Source organism: Tursiops truncatus, chromosome 16 (assembly GCF_011762595.2).
Source record: "Tursiops truncatus isolate mTurTru1 chromosome 16, mTurTru1.mat.Y, whole genome shotgun sequence".
In the NCBI taxonomy this organism is placed as follows: Eukaryota; Metazoa; Chordata; class Mammalia; order Artiodactyla; family Delphinidae; genus Tursiops; species Tursiops truncatus.
Window position 1 is genome coordinate 6,428,673 of NC_047049.1, and position 24,491 is coordinate 6,453,163.

General features: G+C 40.3%; 2 protein-coding genes across 29 annotated transcripts in view; one reads left to right on the forward strand and one right to left on the reverse strand.

The window, feature by feature from the left end:
- The window catches only part of EDRF1 (erythroid differentiation regulatory factor 1), a 39,866-nt gene extending 32,507 nt beyond the window's left edge, over nucleotides 1–7,359 (reverse strand). For 2 of the 6 annotated variants that reach the window (XR_012326824.1, XM_073793814.1), the window contains exons 1-7: nucleotides 7,118–7,359; nucleotides 6,891–6,941; nucleotides 5,930–6,138; nucleotides 3,871–3,937; nucleotides 3,086–3,211; nucleotides 1,886–2,010; nucleotides 1,490–1,646 (exon numbers count right to left, since the gene is read on the reverse strand). Coding sequence is in view for 5 of the 6 variants with exons in the window: in XM_073793814.1 (XP_073649915.1) it covers nucleotides 1,490–1,646; nucleotides 1,886–2,010; nucleotides 3,086–3,211; nucleotides 3,871–3,937; nucleotides 5,930–6,138; nucleotides 6,891–6,941; nucleotides 7,118–7,225 (843 nt within the window). In the remaining variant the exon portion in view is untranslated. The remainder of the gene's footprint in view (nucleotides 1–1,489; nucleotides 1,647–1,885; nucleotides 2,011–3,085; nucleotides 3,212–3,870; nucleotides 3,938–5,929; nucleotides 6,139–6,890; nucleotides 6,942–7,117) is intronic. The other 4 variants (XM_073793813.1, XM_019940237.3, XM_019940238.3 and 1 more) reach the window with 3 other exon arrangements.
- Nucleotides 7,360–7,581: 222 nt separating this feature from the next.
- Nucleotides 7,582–24,491, forward strand: part of TEX36 (testis expressed 36) — a 51,238-nt gene continuing 34,328 nt past the window's right edge. For 4 of the 23 annotated variants that reach the window (XR_012326825.1, XR_012326832.1, XR_012326835.1 and 1 more), the window contains exons 1-3: nucleotides 7,584–7,773; nucleotides 9,114–9,297; nucleotides 14,361–14,560. The gene's annotated coding sequence lies outside the window, so the exon portion shown is untranslated. Of the gene's footprint in view, nucleotides 7,774–9,110; nucleotides 9,298–9,840; nucleotides 10,009–14,360; nucleotides 14,561–17,537; nucleotides 17,639–24,491 lie in introns of those variants that run through there. The other 19 variants (XR_012326845.1, XR_012326846.1, XR_012326842.1 and 16 more) reach the window with 14 other exon arrangements.

Below are 24,491 nucleotides of genomic sequence, written 5' to 3' on the forward strand. Positions count from 1 at the left end.
AAGTCAGAAATATCAGGGTTTAGACCCTAGCTGGAACTTCATCAGCTCTGTGGCCACAGACAAACATCTACCTTTTATGAGCTTTATTTACTTATTTGTAAAATGACACCATCAACACAATACATATGCAGCTCCAAGGATGAAACAAATTTATACGCCACACGTGGAGTAAAGTACACGGCCTGAGGCATTAAGTAGATTCCAGGTCACTTCCTCCACATGCAGGTCTGCATATTCTCAAAAGCCTCCAAGGTTTTTCATAGTAACCCTTAAAGGACAGATGATAACACTCATAAAGGAGGAAATGGGTGGTAGAGGACTAGTATTTCTATTATGTGGTCTTTTTATAATGTATTTTGAAGTCAAGGAATACTAAGTAATTTTTTAGAAACTCCTTTAGTGAAGTATAATCACATATAGGAAAGTACATAGAACAAATAATACAGAGTATAGTACAATGACTAGTTAGAAAGCAAATTACCTATGTAACCACTACCCAAGTCATGACATGGGACCCTCCTAGCACTCATGTCCCTTCTCATTTATGTAACATACCCACCTCCTATAGTTATCACTATATGGACTTGCATGGTAATTACTCCCTTCCTTTTCCTTCCAGTTTTCCCAACTTTGGAAAAAATTTAAGGTCACTACAGTTTAACGAGGCATCTCTATCTGAAAACCTACTAAAACTAAAATCAAGTTAAAGCTATTTGTCCCCTATAACCTTATAAGTTGTGAGGATAGATAGTATCTGGACAAATGCTGAATGTTCAAAGTGTGAGAATACACAGCAAGAGGAAAAACACAATTTACCAAGTTAAAGATCTTATTTTTACCTTCCTCAAGCTTGTCAATATATTTTCCTAAAAATAAACATGCACAATTTACATCTATGGAGTTATTTTATTCTTTGATAGACACAATAAGGACAAAAACAAATGAACAATAAGAACCAAGAATATAAGAGACAAAAGAGGTAACAGTCTACTCTCTCTTCCTTTCTAAAAGCTTTATAACATTAATGTAGGTTAAGTCTTAGCAACTTCATCTAGAAAATCTGCAGGGCTATTTCAGGCCTACCAATCTGACTAAAAGTTAAGGTAGAAGATCAGTATTTAAATTACAAACAGGCCTGTGAGTCTCAATATCTGATAGGTATTTAATATTTCTACAGTTTAAATATACTGTATCTCCTTATGACTTTAAGGAGATAATCAGTATCGATAAACATATTGATAAGCTATCTTAAATGTGGTAAAAACTTTTAAATGTTTTTGAATTATTTCTTAAAAAACATCAGATCTAGCCATTCACGATATCCCTTGTAAATTCCATATTGAAAAACTAAAGAAAGTACTTTTTGTAACTGTGAAGACATAAATTGATGGAATATTTTTCACTCCGGTTCGTCTGTTTTTATTAACAAAATAATTGATTTTGTCTCCTTAAATGAGTTTGCTGAATTAGCATCTAAGTACTAGCTAACCTGACTGGAAGCACTGGGGTCTTCAGAGACTGAAGAAGGCATTTCAAAGGGGGCAGGCCAAGAAGCCCCATCCGAATCGTTTGTCTGATCTGCGCTGGACGATTTCTGCTGTTTTGCAGTAGATGGGACAGGCTGAGCAGCTCCATCACCATTGATACTGGCCAAATCAGAAAGAAAAAAACCACACTGTTACTAAGTTAACTTTATGTAACAGGCCACCGGTTTTTAAAAACCAGATTCTATAATCAAGCACAAATCTCGTTAAAAAAGCAATATAGGGCAAATGTCAACAATAATAGCGGCAAAACTTAAATTACTTTTGCTGGCTTCAAATTACGTTTTAGATCAGAATTTCATTTTTCCTCTTAAGATAAAAATAAACAAGTAGCCAAGTACCTGTAATATAAAAACTTCGAAAGAATAGCCTTCTGATACCAGTGTTCTTTGCTTTTTTTCTTCCTCTGCCACTTCTGATCAATAAGTCTTTGATAAAACTCTTTTAACCACGTCCAATCACCAGTCTGAATAACATAAGAAATTGATAAATTAACCAAGCTTGCAGTCAAAACAATTCCTTACCTATTGCCCTCTTATAGGAAATACTTTTTATTTTTTAAATTCCACTTCATAAACCTACACTCGTAAAACATTTACCTTTCTAGACTCAGTCCCTATCAACTCTTTTAGGAAATCTCCCTGTCCTCCTCCTCTCTTTAAGCCAGACAAGGAGAGGTGACTCTCTCTATAACATGTTCTTCAGTGCCTGGAATCAGTCCCACTATGCACACTGCATTAAAATTATCTGTGTGTTTATAACCCCCAAATTATAAGCTGTTAGGAAGCAAGGACTGTGATTCTCAAGATTCTGCCCAGTGGCTAACATATACAGACTGAACTGAACTGTGGTCTTTTCAAATGGAAAAACATTTATTTTAAATGTCAATTTAAATCACTGTAACTTATTTTCCTATATCAAAGCACTGCAGGAATATTCTTCAAAGAGTAGACTATGGGAGTGGCAAGACCATGAACTATTTGCAACCATGAACTATTTATAATGACAAGGTAAATACAGAAGTACTGAGTAAGCTTTCAGAAACTGAAATATTATTATATTATTATACTTTACAAAATAATGGGGGGAATAGTCATTTACCACATACAGTTTGAGAAGCTCTACTTTAAGAGAACCAATTAATTCTAATATAACTATATATTCATAGGAATAATTTTTTAAACATTTTTCACATTTCCTGGCAGCCATGTTTCATGAAAATGTCTTTAATGGAGACATCAAAGGACTTTTCAAAAATTTAACCAGTCCCTGAAATTTCAGATTTTCACAACTTTCTTCATTCCCTTCACCCTTTTCCTTGCAAGAATCCTGGCTGTTGGTTTCAATGAAGTAAGTTTCTTCACCGTTCTCTTTTCTATTTTTTCTTTATTAAAGCTTTTTTATCTTCAGTGAACCTTTTCACTTCTTGGTTGAAGTACTCAACCACATTTCCACTTTGGCCTTTCTTTGAAACAAAATCATATTTCTAGTTCCCTTAAGTTGTTAAAATAGTGTTTTTCTTGTTATTTTTCACGTATTACCTGAGATGATCTCATAAAGAGTTCCTGAATATCTAACTCGTCTAATAAGAGAGTCCTTCCTATGCGGTGCACTGCCATGCTCACGTGCGATTTGCTGTAGGGAATCTTCAGAAGCTTTTTTATGTTCTTGAAAAAAATCAAGAGGAAAAAACAATTTAGAAAGACCTTTGTAGTGTGATCTGGAATCTTTCAAATTTTAACTTCACTCAACTTTAAAGCATAATAAACCTTATTTCCTTAAGGTCATACAAACTGTATTTTACACAAAGAGCTACCTATAAACACATAGAAGACAGAGCTTTAGAACCAGAATCACCTACATTTTACCAGTCACCCTGTGTTAATGTAAATGACAGTCAAAGATATATTTGTACACGATGGAATTTCATAAAGTATGTACAGGTCACACTGTTGCACTGACCCAGGCTTTTAGCATCTCAGATAAAATTGGCCAACTAAGGATCAACAGATTTTACCAAAAGTATCACATCTAATTCTCAACTAGTAACATTACATAACCCAACATTATAATTGCTATCATCAAAACTGCTATCATTAAAACACAACCATCAATACTAATATTAATTACCACTGCCACTATTTGGGGGGTTGCTCCCTCCTCTTTGAGGAAAGATGCAGTGAACAGTGTTACTTTAATAAAAAAGGTATTCAATAATCAGATAGTTGTAGCTTATTTCATCACTAATTTTTCAAGACTGCAGACAAAGCAGGCTATAAATCCCCAGCACAAACATCCCAACTACATTTGCAATAAGAACACTTACTTCAGAGTCAGAGACAACATCCACATCATTTCCCACTGAATCAATAAAGTCGTATGCCATCCCAAAGCTGAAGGAGAAAACAAAGGCCACAAAAATCACGTTCAGGGTGGTGCAGGTATTGTTTATAATAGAATACTATATTTCATTGTTTCTTGGATACACGTTTTTCACATTCTAACACCTCCGAAATCAGTATGCCTATCACCATTACAGTTGGCTAGTTTTTCCTTCTTAATGGTACATAAAATAATGGGGTCACTTAACAGACATAGAAAACAGACTTGTGGTTCCCATGGGGGAGGGGAGTGGGGGAGGAATAGATGGGGAGTTTGGGATTAGCAGATGCAACCTATTATATATAGAATGGATAAACAACAAGATCCTACTGTAGAGCACAGGAACTAAATCAATATCCCGTGATAAACCACAATGAAAAAGAATATGTACGTGTGTGTGTGTGTGTGTGTGTGTGTGTATGTGTATATATAACTGAATCACTCTGCTGTACACCAGAAACTAACATAACATTGTAAATCAACTATAATTCAAGAAAAAATAAATTTAAAAAAATTAAAATAATGGGGTGACTTAAAAATCAATAGCATCTTGGATTTGATAAAAGATAGTAATAACAGAATAGTAATAGAAGCAATTAATAGTAAATATTTAGAATAAAAACAATTAACAATTATTTTTATTTTTGTAGTCATGAAGTCTAAAAAATATCCAATAGACAGTTAGAGTTATTATTATTTTTAGGTGGGGAGATGAGAAAAATAGCAACAGAAACATTTATCAGAATTTTTGTCTCTGGGATTATGTTCCCAGTGATATACACTACTACCCTTTTAAAAAATATATGAGAAAAAAATGCACATGAAACCAATTCAACCAGAAAGAGAAAAAACAGCTAACTGAGCACCCAACTTGTGCCAGGTACCACATGAGGCACATCTATAATCTGCAAGCCTGAAAGGCAGCCGATGTCACCATTTTTCAGTTTGTAGGAGGCAGAGAGTCAAGATACTTATTTAGGACTGCCTCACTTCAAAGCATGCTGACGATTTACCATGTGGTCTAGGCAAGTTACTTAACCTTTCCAAGCTTCAGTTTTCCGCAGGAAAGTTAGTTAACAGTACCAAACTCAAAGGGTTGTTGTGAGAATGAAATGAGATAAACATATAAAGTACTCAGCACAGTGTCTGTACACAGTCAATATAATTATCTTTTAAATCACTTTATAACATTTAATTGTGTTGACCTACAATTTATTAAGCCATTCTTCTAAAAGAAGATATGCAGACTACTTCCAATTTTTTTTTTTGCTAGTATAAATAGTGCTACAAACAAGCAACATTTTACAAATATAACTTTTACCTTCTGAGACATTAGGATAATTTCCAAACTACTGGCACATAAGGTACTAATGTATTTATGGCTCTTGCTATATGTTATGCAGAAATATTTTAGGTTCAATCGCTGAGAGGAAAAAAGAGAACCCCATACATTAAACGGTCCACAAGAATATGGACATCATTACATTTTTCTCTGTAAGACCCAGGCCACTCTCTCAACTTTAAATACCACCACCAAGTGTCAAAGTCAAGGGGGTACATCACTCGACATGCTGTGTTTTTACATCACTGCTTTTTCAGCCCAGACAATCCACCACTATTTAATGAAAAATTCCACGAGACAGGTTAGGCAGTGTTAAGGGTTTTCCTCATCATGTGCCACCCTGATTCTCTGCATTCACACATTCAAAAGGTATGTAAATTGGCTAAAATTAAAATAGCTGATGGAATTTTAGTGGTCAAAACTCATCTTTGTTAATAACATGATGCAGACTTGAAAGAAGCATATGCGATTGATATCTTCATATTTTAACAGAGTCCTATTATCAGGGGGATAAAGGACATTGAAAGTCAAATACAATCTTTTACCAAAGCGAAATCTTGGCACGTTGATGAGCATTACAAATTAAACTGAACAGCGAGTATTAAGAGTTTTAAGGTGGAGGGTTGAGGGACTGGTAAAAATGCCATCAGTTAATATTTACCTTGAAAATGGCTTGCTTTTCCTACTGTTGCCAAGAATGGTAGTTCCTGCTGGTCCTAGTTTGGCACTCTCTCGTAACCAGTTGGCAGGTGGGAGTTTCAAGTCTGTTTTCTCTTGGAGGCGTGCAAATGCTGTCCGAGGAGGGGCAGAAGAGTATTTCACCACAGCTCGGCTCTTCACTTCATTGCCTCCAAGAAATAAAGCTGATCCCTGATTAAAACATTAAATGAACTTTTAATATACACTACTAGGAATAAAAATACCCCACCTTAATAATAATAAAAACCCTACCACATCAGGCTTACAAGAACATATACTACATGTTACTAACAGCAGTTAATAAATGTGAGCGTAAATGTGTACCATTTACTTAGCTCTTTTTCACATAATTTCAAAGAAAAAAAGATCAGTCGAGGAGTGTGATGGGTTATTAGCTAGGAAACAGGCCAACCGAACTATGTTTTAAAACATTCATAAAAAAGTGTAGAAGCAGAAACCAAGGAGTCAAGAGTAGCACGTTAACTAAATGCAAAATTTAATAAAACCTCTGTTCAATATTAAAGATGTATTTCAATGTCAATAACATACATCATTTAGAAAGTAGTTTGTGGTGAGATATCTGGGCCTTTTTTGTTTTTAAGTAAGCGTTTAGCAACTGATTAGTCAGTTTACGACACAAATACTCTGAATGTCTAACTTCATAGCAAGTCCCTGGGGGGTGAGCACAGATTTCACTTGCACATCCCCAAGAAAGCTCAGGATCTGAGTTAACTCTTCCAACCTTCCTTCACGTAGCCCCGCTTCGGCCTGGCAAACACTTTGCGCCCTTCTAACATTAATTAGCTCAGTGCCATCTCGGTGAGCTTGCTCTCTTCTCCCTTCGGCTCTGCAAGGCTGTGCCGACTTGGGAACCACATATTTACACGTACGCTTCTTGAGAGCGGAGGTCGTGTCTAACTCACCTGTCGGTTATCTTCGACTGGGAAGCGAGGACTGCTTTTGATACGAATGATCTGCAAGTAAATGCCTGAGTACACCGACAGGCACAAGGACTTCCACTCCGTTTGGGGGGCCGTCGGGAAGGCGTGGAGAAGGCGCCAGAAGCCGCCGGGAACCGTGACATCCCTCCCGGGCCGAGCGGGCCCGCAGCCCACGGAGCCCTGCAGGTCCCGCCCCACCGCGGACTCACCTGTGCAGAAGGTTCCTCGGACTCTCCTTGGGACAAGAGGCTGAGCCCTCCCCGAGCAGCGGCCCCGGCCGGCGGAGCCTCGGTCCCGGCCTCCTTAGAGTCCCCCATCACCTCGGTCCAGGTGAGGCGAGGTGAGGCGCCGCGAGGCGACGCAAGTCTCGACCCGAGAAGCCGTAACAAGTTGCCGGGCCCAGAGGCGCTGCTGGCCAGCAGAGCAGGAGCCAGATACGCCCCGCACTTCCGGCCTCTGACAGGAAGAACTGGAGCGAACGCGTTCAAATCTCGCGACTTTTGCTCCAGAGGCCCGGCCCCGCCTCCCCCGGTAGATACCAGCTTCGCGGCGGGGGCGGGAACTGTCGTGCGCTGATGTCTGCCAGAGTTTCTGCGGGAAAGTACTTCTCGCGTTATCTGACTCCCAGGCTCCACCCCTCGCACGCCGGTCTTTGTTGGCCAACCGTCCTCGGAACTTGGGCTTTGGGCGGAGTCAAAGTCGCAGAGGTCTTCTCTGCGTGGGCGGGGAAGAGCGGCCGTAGTTGTAACCAGCGGCTCCTGTTACGTAAAGTAGTGAAGTGTCAGCGCTCTTCCCGCCACAGCTTTCAGTGGCCCTTCGGTTTGCAGTCGGGCTCACAGGCCCAGGAAGGGAAGGACATGCCCAGGTGAGGGGCCGTCCAGACTCAAGCCAGCCCGGCCTCGGCGTACTGTCCGCTCATCGTAGTGCGTGCCTGGGCCTCGCGGTCCCGAGTGTAGGAGCGGCGGGGCTCCGCGGGGAGAGTAGGCCCTCCGCCTTTGCTGAAGGGATGGATTTCAGAGGAGACGGCACCGCCAGAGGTGCAGAGTTTGCTGTTTAGTGACGCCTGGAGCATCTACGGAGAGCCCCGTATTTGTCGGGCCCTAGGGAACTAGCAAAGGGCATTCCGGTGGTCCAGGGACTTCTCGAGCGTTAAAGGGCTCAGGAAACACCTGGGGATCTAGTTGACATGCAGATTTTGATTCAGTTGGTCTGAGAGGGGCCTGAGATTCTACATCTCTACCAGACCCCCAGGAGGTGATGCCAGTGCTTTGAGTAGCAAAGAGGTAGAGAAATAGCCAAGGTCTGTGTAAAGCTTCGAAGGTGCTCGGCTCTCTTAACCTCTGAGCCGAAACCCAGTATCGTATCGTTACATGCAGCCACAGCCTTCATAAAACTGTTTTGTTTTGCAGTAAAATATTGAAAGTTTCTTGAAAACTTAGTTTTGCCTTGGCAATTACTTGGCTATCTCAATTTGTAATTTACATCAGGTGCTGATAATACACTAATTATCTGCAGATTTAGAAGTCCTTGTAACTGTTAACAAACTCAATTTACAAATTGTTTTCAATTGTAACAAAACATTTTTATGATTTATATTTAACAGTGAATTTAATATCATAGTATATTTTGTAGAACTTAAATCAACATGTATTGGTTTTGATATCTATAATTTTCTGTTTGTATTTTGCAGTCAATTTTTTTCATTTTTTGCAAGTAACACATTGTTATTTTACATTATAGTAAAAAGTTGAACACAACTTAAAGGTCTAAGGACATTAGGAGGATGGTTAAGTCTACTTTTGGTACATAATACCATTAACTTGTGCAACTATTATCAATAAATTGTTTTTAAAGAATATTCAAGAACATTTAAATTGCACATTGTATGTTAATATAAGTGTACCTGTACTGTAAGATCGTGTGCGATGTTGTGATTAAAAAAAAGTAAAGCAAACCTGTGATAAGATCTTAATTTCACAAACATGTTTATTTCTGTGTCAATGTCCATAAAAACATATCTCTACGGGGTAAAATGAAATGATTTAAAATTTATTCTTTAAAGCTTCATTTTCCTGTTTTTCTTTCTGATTATGCATTATTTTATAGTAAAATGTCATTTTATTAAGCTTTTATACATATATAATTTAGCTTCTAATCATCTTTGAATTCTGTTGTTTTATTGTATGATTCTGTGTTTGCAAGAAGGGATTTCCTGATGTAGCAGTGATTCTTTCTTCAGGACTCACATATACCGCAGGCCTCTTGAGAAGTAAGTGCCTGAACCCTTGTTGATAATGCTTCGGGAGAAAATGTGCTGGAAACAGCCTGTGAAAAGGCAGCGAGAAGAGTGAAACACAGAGAACTGGGAACGCAGCACAGAAAAAGAGAGGTCAGCGGCAGAGGGGAGTATGGGAGCGGGCGTTGGGCTGGGGGAACCAGGGACGCCCAGGAACTGTTTGTGGAAGGAAACCTGAGGAGGGACCAGATATTCTGGGGCCTCTCACAGGGCAGGACTAGAGAGATTTAGGTAGTGAAGGAGGATGATCCCTGATGGCAGGAGAAACTGAGCACATCTGAATTACATAAAGTTTACACATTCTTCTAGCTCTAAATGCTTATAATTTTTTTTTCCCTCTTCAGAAATGTTTATGTGCTGTGGGTTTAAGTTAATATAATTGTTTTTAATGTCTGTGATTGGAATATAATGTGGGAAAACATGGGTCATTACTTCCAGAACTTCACATTTTAAGACACTTATTTATGTTCATTTTTATATTTTCCCAGTGTCTGCCTTCCCCTCCTTCCCTGCCCCCCAGCTCCCAGCCCCCGTCAAGGTGCACTTCATCATCTGTGGCTTGCTCTGCCCTGCAGGGGCAGTTATCCTGGATCTTGTAACCAATCAGTGCTCTCACATGTTTACCTGTCTTCCCAGTGCCCGACGCTATCACCACTAAAGAGATGTTTGCTGAATGAATGAACTGCTTATAGTTCGATGCTTCAACAAGTTGTCCCATAACCTGTGTCTGCTGGTGCTTTTCCTTTGCCTAGAATACCTTTCCCTTCCTCACCTGGCTCATTCCTAAAGACTCATCCATCACAGGTATCATCCCTAAAAAGTCTCTCCTGACACCTCCCTCTCCTTACCCCATAGGGTCCCTTTCTTTGTTCCCAAAACTTGTATGTAGCTTTTTCCTGCACTTGCCCCCTTATAGAAAAATTACGTACTTGTATCTACGTCCCTTGCTGACTGTGAGCTCCTCAAGGGCTAATATTCTGTCTAATCATCTGTTTCACCAATGCCAACGCAGCACCAGCCCACAGAACTGTTTTAGCCCTCGGGCTAATGCAGCTAAAATGACTGGTGCCAACAGGCTTTTAAAATGCTTATCAAAATATTCGAGACGTAAAAACAATGTTGTTGGCTCCAAGATATACATATTTTTAATCTTGCAAAATGAAAGCTACAATGTTTAATGAAGTAGCTACAAAATTTGCAGTGTCAATGTCATTAATTATTAAAGTTAGTATTCACACAGTTTGTTCCATTCTAAAACTATTTGTATGTTAGATTTTCTCTGCTTACAAAAATCCTCCCAGAACCCAAGATGATTTCAGAGAAATGCCAATCAAAAATTCATTTAGTTACTCGTAGCACACAGTACTTTCCAAAGCAAAATGAGAAATCTTTTCTAAAACTTTTACAGTTGCATGTAAGGCAGATATGCTTAGGGCCCTTGGAATTCCCGAACAGCCCCGCCTGCAGAGAAGGAAACTTCAGGGAGTGCTTAGACTGAGGCTTGGGCCCTTCGGTCTGTTTGCCACCGTCCCCTCCATGACCTAGTGTCTTATACCTACTCAGCCTCGCTTGTGTACTTTGCCTGCTGGTCACTGAAAGTCCCTGGTTTTCTGATTCCTGGTCCTGGACTTTGAGCTGGAAGAGAGATTTGAGATTATCTGAGCCAATCCTGTCCCTCCTTAGATGAGAGCAGTGCAGTCCAGAAAGGAGGATAGAATTGACCTGTTGAATATCGTGCAAAGGTAGTTTAAATAGCAAAGGCAGGACTGGTACCCAGGTCCCGGAGTACTAGTAAGTACACTTAGTCTTTAAAACAGTCAAATTGCAAACACTGGCCAGTGGAACTTTAATTTGCTTCCGAATCACCTGAGGAACTTGTTAAGCGAGCAAATCCTCTAACCACCTCCAGATGCTAAGTCAGTATTGCTAGGCCAGTGCTGGGGAATCTATGTTTTTGGTGAGTTACTAGTATCTGACCACCTTGGCCTGCAGACCACAACTTAGAACAGTGATCTCCAAGGATTATCCCCTGGGGTGCAGGAAGAACTGTGGCTTCTGTTTTGTTTTGTTTTTTTAATCTGGAAAGTAAAGGCAAAATTAAGCCTTACTAATGCTTAACATACAGGTTCACACAGGTGCCCTTCCTTGGGCCATGGTCAGCTGGTGTATCAGTCCAGTATGATTGGGTTATGCAGCCAAAACAAATGATTCCCAGATGTCAGTGACTTAAACTAGGGATGCCAAATAAAATCAATAAATTTAAGATAAACAGAAAAAATTGGGGGTAAGAATTTCCAAATATTTAGTAGCAGTATGTCACATGTGACATTTGGGACAGACTTTCACTGGTCCAGGTAATTTTTACTCCAGAACCCAGGTTGATGAAGCAACCTGCATCTAGAACTAGAAGGGGTGGTGGGGCAAGAAAGAGATTGGTGAACCATAAACTAGCTCCTAAAGCTCCGGCTCAGAAGTGAAAAACACACTGCCTCTCACTTTTTTTGACCAAAATGATACACGTGGCCGAGCTTAGCATCCCGGTGGTGGTGAAGACTAATGGTCCCCTAAGGAAGGACATTGGGTGTCTGTGGACCATTATGCAGTCTACCACGGCATTTGGTGGCTTGGATGGGCCACTGGATGCCATCCACAGGGTAAAATATGACAAAACAAGACCTTTAGGGACTTCACTGGCGGTCCAGTGATTAAGACTTTGCCTTCCAATGCAGGGGGTGCGGGTTCGCTACCTGGTTGGGGAGCTAAGATCCCACGGGTCTCACAGCCAAAAAAACCAAAACGTAAAACAGAAGCGATATTGTAACAAATTCAGTGAAGACTTAAAAAAAAAAAAAGACCTTTAGAAGAATCTTTTCAGAGTTTTGTAATAAGATGAGGGGTGACCTTGAAAATCTCATGTACCACACAGATCACAGATCATCTTGTGACAAAGCACTTGAAAACTGTCAAGCTTAAAAAATGAGTTACTATATTTTGTTTTACAGAAAGTATTCCACATTTACTCATCTTTTCTGTGATGACAAGTAGCTGTCATTAGGATGGTGTAGGAGAGAGTTTCACAAAAATAAACAGACTTAATCTGTTCCTTCATGATAATGGTGATGTTTTTAACAATGAGTGAGAAACTCATTGGTTTTCAAAAGAACTGAATCCTATGGAGAGAGCATTTCTGAAAATAGAGGTTTGCAAATCTTTCCAGTGTTACATGATTTTGTTGCTAAAAGTGACATGTATCGCTTATTAAAACAAAAAAAAGGCAAATATCCACACAAAACTTAGAAACTGAAATTTCTCACCTCTTTAAAAAGCTCTCCCAGATGGAGAGTTTTGGGATCCACGTCGTAATTGTTTTCTTTGATACTGCTAGTTGGCCTACTCAGAACGCCCAGACTGATCTCTTTGTCAGTCTCCAACTGATTTGTTTACCCCCAAAATGTGCATGTAAGATTCACTGTTCCCAGCTGCCAGCAGGGTTTTTCCTCTCTCCTCTATTTTATACATCCTGTTTTTAATTGTGTTCCATGACAACAGTCAATTGACCTTTCTTCCTCATGTAGAAGTAAATGAATTGCATGTAAAACAACTAGCTAAGCATCTCTGAATTATTCCTGACACCATTTAATTGGTTTGTAAAAGGAGGATTGGTGGACTTCAGAGACGATGGAGATTTAGCCAAATTTCATTTAAAACCTTTGCATGATTTGTGGAAACAATTGAAATGAGCAGTTTGACTCGGTAAGCGGTGTGATTCTTCCTAGTTAGTTTACTTATCTTTTGAGATACTTTAAGCAATGACAGCCATTAAAACCAAGTTTTAGAATAAACGGAACTTAGAAGCACACTTCAAATTGTTATATCACAGCGTTTTCAGCCAAGAGTCACAAAAATAAACCTATTTGACCACTTTACTCTCTTTAAAAAAATGCTAGCGAGAGCAGAACTAGTTTGCAATCAATAAATAAAATTAAAACATTTAAAATATTGTTTTAGACTTTAAACATTTTCTACTTTTGTATTTTTATGCTAATGTATTACTGCCAGTATCTTATTTACAAATAAATTAAGATGCATATATTGGGGCTACATGTTCAGAATTTTTTTCAACTAATAATAGTATATGATAAGAGTTTATAGACCACTGCTTTTAGAACCAAAAACCACATGCTAGCTACTCTTTAGGTCAAGAACAGTTAGTAAATTAATAATCTATATTTTCCTTTACACTTTAATTTGACCAGAGTAGAAAAATTTTAGAGTATAAGATAATGCAAACCTTGATGTGCCATTTACCAGTGTCATAGCAAGGAGCCCTCGGTTACAATTACAGGATACCTTACATACTTATTCTTGATAATTATTTAATTGTTGTTCTGTAGACTAATAACATTTAAGCAAAATACTTGAAACTATTTGGAAATCATTTCGACTGCATTTGAACTCAATGCAGATACTTTTCTAGATACACGATGAACTCAAATTCTTTTGCAAGCTATTAGCCTTGACTTTCAGAATCCAACACAGATGATCGTAGGGGCAGGTTGTCTCTGCTGGGTGTTACTTTCCCAGCAGAAACGTCCTTAGAGTCTTTGTGAGTTTTATCCTCCTAAGCTGATTATTACCCTAAACGAATCCTAGCAAAAGTTCCAGACTCACTAACGACTGCTCTCCAGGCACCTCAGTGGTGGCTGGAGCACTAGTGGTGATTCATGCTGGGCACACACCTTAGGCTGAGGGTGAGAAGGAAAGAATTCTCAAATGAACCTTCAAATCAATCCCTCAGGCAGGCCTCTGCCTTTCCAGTTAAGGGCTTGGCCTTTGCAGACCCTAATGAATCATTTAGCCATTAAGCATTTCCAAGGAAGTTTCCAGTGGAGAGAACAAAAGGAAGGCATCACTTAGTGCAAAAGTGTCCAGTGTCAGAACTGGACCTTTTTACTAAACATTTCTATATTTGTCTTCCTGTGGGCATTGAAGAGATCTATTTTACCTTGTCAGTGTAATGCAGTCACAAGGCTGCACCCAGGAATGGAATCCACTGCAGGAGCATGTTGGACAGAATGGTAACTACTGGATGGACCATGAGTGTTATCCACATATGACAGTTTTTTACATATTTATTTACATTTTGTTCTCTCCAGGAAATGAAGCCAGAATCCACAGATGTCATTATCCATCTGCACGCTTTTGTTTACTACCCAGAAGGCAAGAATATTGCATCTTAAAGGTGTCCGGACTTTTGTTCTTTCTTATCACAAATGACTTGAGAAGATCTGACCATTCACAGTTACCCTGAGTGGAAGTGCCAACGACATGCTTCCTGGAGCGCTTTGAGATTCAGGTACAAAAGGCATTTTATAAGCACAGGGTGAAAAAGCATCATTTATATTCATTTGCTGCTGTGGCATTTCTCTCTGGAATCTTCCTTGTGTCTGTCAACATTGTGCAAAAGGACTGGGCTCATCTACATGACAAATATCTCTCCTTTAATGGTCTGGAAGTAGGAAAGGGACTGCGTAAGAGTGAGCTCTCATGTTGGAGGGTCTCCCGCTTGTTTATCCCTAAAACTGGTTGGACATGGTCGCTGTGGATGTCATGAATTATTTTGGAAAGACCTGAGTATGAACTCAGTACAGTGCTTTGTGCATCTTGGCTGCAGTGAATGTGTATTATCTGACTTCAGTGACTCATGGGAGAATCACAGCCTTAGGGAAGAGCTTCTGAGGGGTCATTTAGAATGGAGCCATTCTGGACAGACGGTGGTCAGTTCTCTACTAGCTTCCGGAGTGGAGAAGTTTCCACCATGATGGCTCCTTTGACCCGTGGCAGATCCTTTCTTGCAGGGTCCCTGCTTGGTATGATTTGAGAAGCATCAAGGACTTTCTGCCCCAGAAGATCTCGGTGTGTGACATCACACACATGGATGAGGGTTTGCCAACTGTATTAGTTAAAGTAGAGCCTGGCTTGGAGGGGCTCCCATGCCCCTCTGGGAATGTTCTAGAACATGGGGCATTACCCAAGAGACAGAGCCTGGGATGGTGTTACTCAGGTCAAAGGTCTGAGCGTGGGGGGCCATATAAATGAGTGGTGGGGCGGTGTGTATAGATGCAGGAGAGGTGCTTGGAGAGCAGGAGTGCTGCTACCAGGAGAGATGGTTCCCAAAGGGAGAGACCCATGTGCCAAGCCCTTCTCTTTTTCCTCTGCCCAGGGTCCCTTCTGAATCTGCAAATCAGCTGCTGCTTCTCCTCCTCCTTTGCCTTCTTCTTCAAATCTTTTCATCACAAAAATTTCAAATATATACCTAAGCAGAGAGAACAGTAAAATGAACCCCCATGTACCCATCACCATTATCCACCTTGAAAAATGACCAACACCATCCAGTCTCCTTCCACACACCCTCCCCTTCCTCAGATGATTATTGAAATTAGCTCATACTTTTTTTAAAAAAATAAATTTATTTGTTTATTTTTGTCTGCGTTGGGTCTTCGTTGCTGCGCACGGGATTTCTCTAGTTGCGGTGACCCGGAGCTACTGTTCGTTGCGGTGCGCAGACTTCTCATTGCGGTGGCTTCTCGTTGCAGAGCATGGGCGCTAGGTGCACAGGCTTCAGTAGTTGTGGCACATGGGCTCATTAGTTGTGGCTCGTGGTCTCTAGAGCACAGGCTCAGTAGTCGTGGCGCACAGGCCTAGTTGCTCCGTGGCATGTGGGATCTTCCCGGACCAGGGCTGGAACCCGTGTCCCCTGCATTGGCAGGCGGATTCTTAACCACTGGGCCACGAGGGAAGCCCTCCTTAATTATTTTTAATTTAATGCTCCCTGTTGCATTTTTCTGGCCATTGTCTTCTGTCCATCACTGTCTTAAGTCAGTCTCCTGGATTGGCTATGAAAAGACACCTTTCTCAAGGGAGCCCTAAGCAGACACATTTCTCAAGGGAGAAATGTTGAGACTGGCCAAACGACATAGGCTTAATTCAGTTCCACCCGACAGACACGCGTCTAGTCCTAGGCACAGTGCTGGGTTAAGGATGTCGGCAGAACAGGGTTCCTAACCTCAAGGGCATATGATCTAGTTCTGGGAAGAGGACAAGGACTGTAGCAAGTAGTCAGCAATAGGAGGCGGGATGTCACCACTGAGGAAGGGAAAAGACCAGGTGTGGGGGACCTTCCAGGTTGAGATAGACACACTGGGCTGGGAGGGGTGAGGGTTCAGGGAGGTCAGCAAGGGCCATGGAGCCTGAGGTGTTGAGGAGGGACTTGGAGGGTTGAGTGTGGGGTGGAACAGTGAAGGAAAAACACTTGCCAAAACATGGAGGTGGGAATAGCTGAGGGAGCTGTGGGAGTGCCCCAGTTGGCTGGAACACAAGGTGCAAGGGGCTTGGTGGGAGGAATGGGGGAAGGAGGGGTGGTGGGGGGAGGGGGGCAATTGGTTCTTCCTAGGTTAAGAACTAGATAATACTTATTTCTAAGTAACAAAAACCAAAACTGGATTTTTAGGGCATGGCTATGAAAAACTTACTGCAGACCACACTTAGGAAACCGGAAGAAATCAAGGTGGGCTTAATGGAAGTTAGGCAGCAGGGGTGGTATAAGAAAACTCAGGTAGCTGCCTGAAATAAAGTGGACCCAGCTTCTACTAGCCAGGCGATGCATTTTTTAAACATATAAATGAGGCTTATTGTGATTCCCCACTACATAAAATGTAAGTATAACTGTGGTCTTTTTTTTGCTGCTGAGTTCTGAGAAAATATGGGTTTTTTTGTCTCTGCCAGTGAAATAAATACATGGACAGAAAATTCCTAGCATTGCTTCCGTGTAAGGGAGGGCAAAGAAGATGGTGAGCTTTGGCAAAACGTTTGTGTTTTGTAAATGAAACAGAACAGTAACTTGATTTTTCAAAAGAATAAGGTTTTCATTACAAATGTGGGCCCGTTTATGTTGGAAAATTCAAATGTAGCAAAACGCAAAAAGGCAAGAAAATGCACCGTCCCACTATCCAAAGAACATAATTTTTAATGTTTTTGTGTCATATGACGATTTGGGAACATGTTTTTGATACTGAATGACTTCGGTAATTCACCCCGCCCCCCTCCCCACCCCATTCATTGTGCTTATCGAGTGTTGGCATTAGTATTTCTATCTCTGTTGACTTTAAGAGTCAATCCTCCTTTGAGCTCAGATTGCAGATGGAATACAGGGGATCATCTCGATACTGAATGAGAGAGAAAGTTTATTCTCAGATATGCATGAAACCAGCCCTGTGCTTGTGTTTTGATTTTTGTTTTGTTTTTCATTTGTTTGGTTTGGTTTTTTTTTGCAGGGCCTGGGGAAGACTGTAAATGGAGTCTGCAGAGCGTATGGCTAAATATCTAAGTTATATATTAAGCCAACAAATTATTAAATAAAATATGTCCTATCCTCCTTCCTTGGCTAGTACACCTTCATCACAGCCACCCCTTGGAGACTATTAAAATGTTCTATCCTCTGACCCTTCTAACAGGTGCCCCCTGGCCACCCCTTGGGCATAGGGGTACACACACCAGGTCCTCTGGGCGTCAGGCCTAGGAAGCACACTGTGTGGGCCCCGAAGCAGGCTTGGAGCCATTAGGGCAGGCTCTCAGCAGCTCCAGGTGGGCCTATGTCCCTGTGTGTTGCAGGGGGGTTAGGGCAGGGGTGGCCAGAGGAAAGCCAGAGCAGGTGCCCCTCTGATTTGAGTGAATTATTCCATGTTTCCATGTACAGGTGGTATGCTGGGTGCTGGGAACGCAAAGGTGAGTGCAAACAGTTTAGTGGGGGCATATGCAGAAGCTGTCAAGGAAGTTCCCCCTCTCAAATGTGAACTTGCAACTATGACTTGACCCAGGCAGTAAACTCAGGGAGGAGGTAACTAGGCAAAAAGGGCAGAGAAGAGAATTCCAGGCAGAGGGAAAACATAGGTGAAGTCCAGGTATCAGCGGAGAGAGGCACAGCCATTGTGAGGCAGGGGAACACGGTGGTAAGGCTGGGATGGGAGCCACAGGAGCTTGAGATGGGAGGCGGGGCTGGAGAGGCAGGTGCACACTGACCAGGGGAGGTCTCCGTGACCTTGTTAAGGAATTTCTCAGGATCCTCAGTGAAAGGCTTTGAGCAAAGGGTCACAGGATCAGGGTAAACAAGGCTACACCATCTTGAATTGATCCTGGCTAGACATAATGGTTCTTTGGACCAGTGGGATAGTGATGGAGATGGAGAATGGCAGACAGGCTCCAGGGAGATTTGGAAAGTAAAATGGCCAGGACTTCGGGGGGATTGGATTAGGGGCAAGTGGGAAATACATATCAGGGGAAATTGGTCAAAAAAATGGGGTGGACGATCTGGGAACACTGAAAGGAGGTGAGGTTGGAGGGGTAGGTCATGAGTTGGCTCTGGGACATATAGGTTTGAGGTACCTTTGGGGCACCTAGGACGGTCCTCAGCAGGCAAGAGGATATACCGCTTGAGCAGTAAAAAGAGGTCAGGGCTGCAGACTTAGGTGTGCGAGTCATCTCCACAGAGGTGGTGAGCCAACCTTAACCTTAGGGTTAGGATTAGGGTCCACGGATGTGATGTCTGGGGAGAGACTGTCCACTCACCTGATAGAAATTAAACAACCCAAGCTTTCTGATGCAGATGAGAACCTTAAGAGTGGAATCACACCAACTGTTAACAAAAATGACAAAAACCTTCTAGCAGCCTTGCTCATGACATTGGTCACTGTAAACAGGCTTGTCATGCACAAATCACCTGCAACAACAAAGAGGATTAGGGATGAGTTGGTCACTGTTGCATGGGGACTTGTGCTTGTGAGTTTAAATCGGATTCCTGTTACTTGCACACCATTTTGCCATGTGTATTTGTAAATATATCTTGCTGGCATATTTTATGCTTCAGTTAATTTAGTTGACATCTAATTTAGTTGACATATAAAAGTAAAATCAATTTTCAGACAAAATACCCATAAAATAAGTGGAATGCAATAATAGGTTTCAAGAAATTTAAATGTAATATATTTAGGCTTCTATTCTAAAGCAATTTCATCTAGAATGGTAGATATTGTAGATGTAATTTTTCCTGAATCTCTGTCAATTATACAATAATAAATGTGGCTACTATATACCCAGAAATTTATTTTTTTAACATCTTTATTGGAGTATAATTGCTTTACAATGTTGTGGTAGTTTCTGCTGTATAACAAAGTGAATCAGCTATATGTATACATATATCCCCATATCTCCTCCCTCTTGGGTCTCCCTCCCACCCTCCCTATCCCTCCCTTCTAGGTGGTCACAAAGCACTGAGCTGATCTCCCTGTGCTATACAGCTGCTTCCCACTAGCTATCTGTTTTACATTTGGTAGCGTATATATGTCCATGCCACTCTCTCACCTTATCCCAGCTTACCCTTCCCCCTCCCTGTGTCCTCAAGTCCATTCTCTACATCTGCATCTTTATTCCTGTTCTGCCCCTAGGTTCTTCAGAACCTTTTTTTTTTTTTTTTAAGATTCCATATATATGTGGTAGCATACGGTATTTGTTTTTCTCTTTCTGACTTCACTCTGTATGACAGACTCTAGGTCCATCCACCTCACTACAAATAACTCAATTTCGTTTCTTTTTATGGCGGAGTAATATTCCATTGTATATATGTGCCATGTCGTCTTTATCCATTCATCTGTCGATCGACACTTAGGTTGCTTCCATGTCCCGGCTATTGTAAATAAAGCTGTGATGAACATTGTGGTACTTGACTCTCTTTGAATTGTGGTTTTCTCAGGGTATATGACCAGTAGTGGGATTGCTGGCTCATACGGTAGTTCTATTTTTACATTTTTGAGGAACCTCCATACTGTTCTCCATAGTGGCTGTATCAATATACATTCCCACCAACAGTGCAAGAGGGTTCCCTTTCCTCCACACCCTCTCCAGCATTTATTGTTTGTAGATTTTTTTTTTTTTTTTCAGTATGCGGGCCTCTCACTGTCGTGGCCTCTCCCGTTGCGGAGCACAGGCTCCAGACGCGCAGGCCCAGCAGCCATGGCTCATGGGCCCAGCCGCTCCGCGGCATGTGGGATCTTCCCGGACCGGGGCACGAACCCGCGTCCCCTGCATCGGCAGGCAGACTCCCAACCACTGCGCCACCAGGGAAGCCCTGTTTGTAGAATTTTTGATGATGGCCATTCTGACTGCTGTGAGGTGATACCTCATTGTAGTTTTGATTTGCATTTCTCTAATTATTAGTGATGTTGAGCATCCTTTCATGTGTTTGTTGGTAATCTATATCTCTTCTTTGGAGAAACGTCTATTTAGGCCTTCTGACCATTTTTGGATTGGGTTGATTCTTTTTTTGATATTGAGCTGCATGAGCTACTTGTAAATTTTGGAGATTAATCCTTTGTCAGTTGCTTCATTTGCAAATATTTTCTCCCATTCTGAGGGTTGTCTTTTCGTCTTGTTTATGGTTTCCTTTGCTGTGCAAAAGCTTTTAAGTTTCATTAGGTCCCATTTGTTTATTTTTGTTTTTATTTCCATTTCTCTAGGAGGTGGGTCAAAAAGGATCTTGCTGCGATTTATGTGATAGAGTGTTCTGCCTATGTTTGCCTCTAAGAGTTTTATAGTGTCTGGCCTTACATTTAGGTCTTTAATCCATTTTGAGTTTATTTCTGTGTATGGTGCTAGGGAGTGTTCTAATTTCATTCTTTTATATGTAGCTGTCCAGTTTTCCCAGCACCACTTATTGAAGAAGCTGTCTTTTCTCCATTGTATATTCTTGCCTCCTTTATCAAAAGTAAGGTGACCATATGTGCATGGGTTTATCTCTGGGCTTTCTATCCTGTTCCATTGATCGATGTTTCTGTTTTTTTGCCAGTACCATACTGGCTTGATTACTGTAGCTTTGTAGTATAGTCTGAAGTCAGGGAGTCTGATTCCTCCAGCTCTGTTTTTCTTTCTCAAGATTGCTTTGGCTATTCGGGGTCTTTTGTGTTTCCATACAAATTGTGAAATTTTTTGTTCCAGTTCTGTGAAAAATGCCATTGGTAGTTTGATAGGGATTGCATTGAATCTGTAGATTGCCTTGGGTAGTATAGTCATTTTCACAATGTTGATTCTTCCATTCCAAGAGCATGGTATATCTCTCCATCTGTTTGTATCATCTTTAATTTCTTTCATCAGTGTCTTATAGTTTTGTGCATACAGGTCTTTTGTCTCCTTAGGTAGGTTTATTCCTAGGTATTTTATTCTTTTTGTTGCAGTGGTAAATGGGAGTGTTTCCTTAATTTCTCTTCCAGTTTTTTCATCATTAGTGTGTAGGAATGCAAGAGATTTCTGTGCATTAATTTTGTATCTTGCTACTTTACCAAATTCATTGATTAGCTCTAGTAGTTTTTTGGTGGCATCTTTAGGATTCTCTATGTATAATATCATGTCATCTGCAAACAGTAACAGCTTTACATCTTCTTTTCCGATTTGAATTCCTTTTCTTTCTTTTTCTTCTCTGATTGCTATGGCTAAAATTTCCGAAACTATGTTGAATAATAGTGGTGAGAGTGGACAACCTTGTCTTGTTCCTCATCTTAGGGGAAATGGTTTCAGTTTTTCACCATTGAGAACGACGTTGGCTGTGGGTTTCTCACATATGGCCTTTTTTATGTTGAGGTAAGTTCCCTCTATGCCTACTTTCTGGAGGGTTTTTGTCATAAATGAGTGCTGAATTATGTTGAAAGCTTTTTCTGCATCTATTGAGATTATCATGTGGTTTCTCTCCTTCATTTTGTTAATATGGTTTATCACATTGATTGATTTGCATGTATTGAAGAATCGTTGTATTCCTGGGATAAACCCCACTTGATCATGGTGGATGATGCTTTTAATGTGCTGTTGGAATCTGTTTGCTAGTATTTTGTTGAGGATTTTTGCATCTATGTTCATCAGTGATATCAGCCTGTAGTTTTATTTCTTTGTGACATCTTTGTCTAGTTTTGGTATCAGGGCGATGGTGGCCTCGTAGAAAGAGTTTGGGAGTGTTCCTCCCTCTGCTATATTTTGGAAGAGTTTGAGAAGGATAGGTGTTAGCTCTTCTCTAAATGTTTTATAGAATTCGCCTGTGAAGCCATCTGGTCCTGGGCTTTTATTTGTTGGAAGATTTTTAATCACTGTCTCAATTTCATTACTTGTGATTGGTCTGTTTATATTTTCTATTTCTTCCTGGTTCAGTCTCAGAGGTTGTACTTTTCTAAGAATTTGTCCATTTCTTCCAGTTGTCCATTTTATTGGCATATAGTTGGTTGTATTAATCTCTCATGATCCTTTGTATTTCTGCAGTGTCAGTTGTTACTTCTCCTTTTTCATCTCTAATTCTATTGATTTGAGTCTTCTCCCTTTTTTTCTTGATGAATCTGGCTAACAGTTTATCAATTTTGTTTATCTTCTCAAAAAAACGCGTTTAGTTTTATTGATCTTTGCTTTTGTTTCCCTCATTTCTTTTTCATTTATTTCTGATCTGATCTTTATGATTTCTTTCCTTCTGCTAACTTTGGGATTTTTTTGTTTTTCTTTCTCTAATTGCTTTAAGTGTAAGGTTAGGTTGTTTATTTGGGATGTTTCTTGTTTCTTGAGGTAGGATTGTATTGCTATAAACTTCCCTCTTACAAATGCTTTTGCTACATCCCATAGGTCTTGTGTCATCATGTTTTCATTGTCATTTCTTTCTTGGTGTTTTTTTATTTCCTCTTTGATTTCTTCACTGATCTCTTGGTTATTTAGTAGTGTATTGTTTAGCCTGCATGTGTTTGTATTTTATACAGATTTTTTCCTGTAATTGATATCTAGTCTCATAGCATTGTGGTCAGAAAAGATACTTGATACAATTTCAATTTTCTTAAATTTACCAAGGCTTGATTTGTGACCAAAGATATAATCTATCCTAGAGAATGTTCCATGAGCACTTGAGAAAAAAGTGTATTCTGTTGTTTTTAGATGGAACGTCCTATAAATATCAGTTAAGTCCATCTTATTTAATGCATCATTTAAAGCTTGTGTTTCCTTATTTATTTTCATTTTGAATGATCTGTCCATTGGTGAAAGTGGGATGTTAAAGTCCCCTACTATGATTGTGTTACTGTCAATTTCCCCTTTTATGGTTGTTAGCATTTGCCTTACGTATTGAGGTGCTCCTATGTTGGGTGCATAATTATTTACAATTGTTATATCTTCTTATTGGATTGATCCCTTGATCATTAGGTAGTTTCCTTCTTTGTCTCTTGTAAGAGTTTTTATTTTAAAGTCTATTTTGTCTGATATGAGAATTGCTACTCCAGCTTTCTTTTGATTTCCATTTGCATGGAATATCTTTTTCCATCCCCTCACTTTCAGTCTGTATGTGTCCCTAGGTCTGAAGTGGGTCTCTTGTAGACAGCATATATACGGGTCTTGTTTTTGTTTCCATTCAGCCAGTCTGTGTCTTTTGGTTGGAGCATTTAATCCATTTACATTTAAGGTAGTTATCGATATGTATGTTCCTATTCCCATTTTCTTAACTGTTTTGGGTTTGTTATTGTAGGTCTTTTCCTTCTCTTGTGTTTCCTGTCTAGAGAAGTTCCTTTAGCATTTGTTGTAGAGCTGGTTTGGTGGTGCTGAATTCTCTTAGCTTTTGCTTATCTGTAAAGGTTTTCATTTCTCTGTCGAATCTGAATGAGATCCTTAATGGGTAGAGTAATCTTGGTTGTAGGTTTTTCCCTTTCATCACTTTAAATATGTCCTGCCACTCCCTTCTGGCTTGCAGAGTTTCTGCTGAAAGATCAGCTGTTAACCTTATGGGGATTCCCTTGTATGTTATTTGTTGCTTTTCCCTTGCTGCTTTTAATATTTTTTCTTTGTATTTAATTTTTGAGAATTTGATTAATATGTATCTTGGCGTGTTTCTCCTTGTGTTTATCCTGTATGGGACTCTCTGTGCTTCCTGGACTTGATTAACTATTTCCTTTCCCATATTAGGGAAGTTTTCAACTATAATCTCTTCAGATATTTTCTCAGACCCTTTCTTTTTCTCTTCTTCTGGGACCCCTATAATTCAAATGTTGGTGCATTTAATGTTGTCCCAGAGGTCTCTGAGACTGTCCTCAATTCTTTTAATTCTTTTCTCTTTATTCTGCTCTGTGGTAGTTATTTCCACTATTTTATCTTCCAGATCACTTATCTGTTCTTCTGCCTCAGTTATTCTGCTGTTGATTCCTTCTAGATAATTTTTATTTTCATTTATT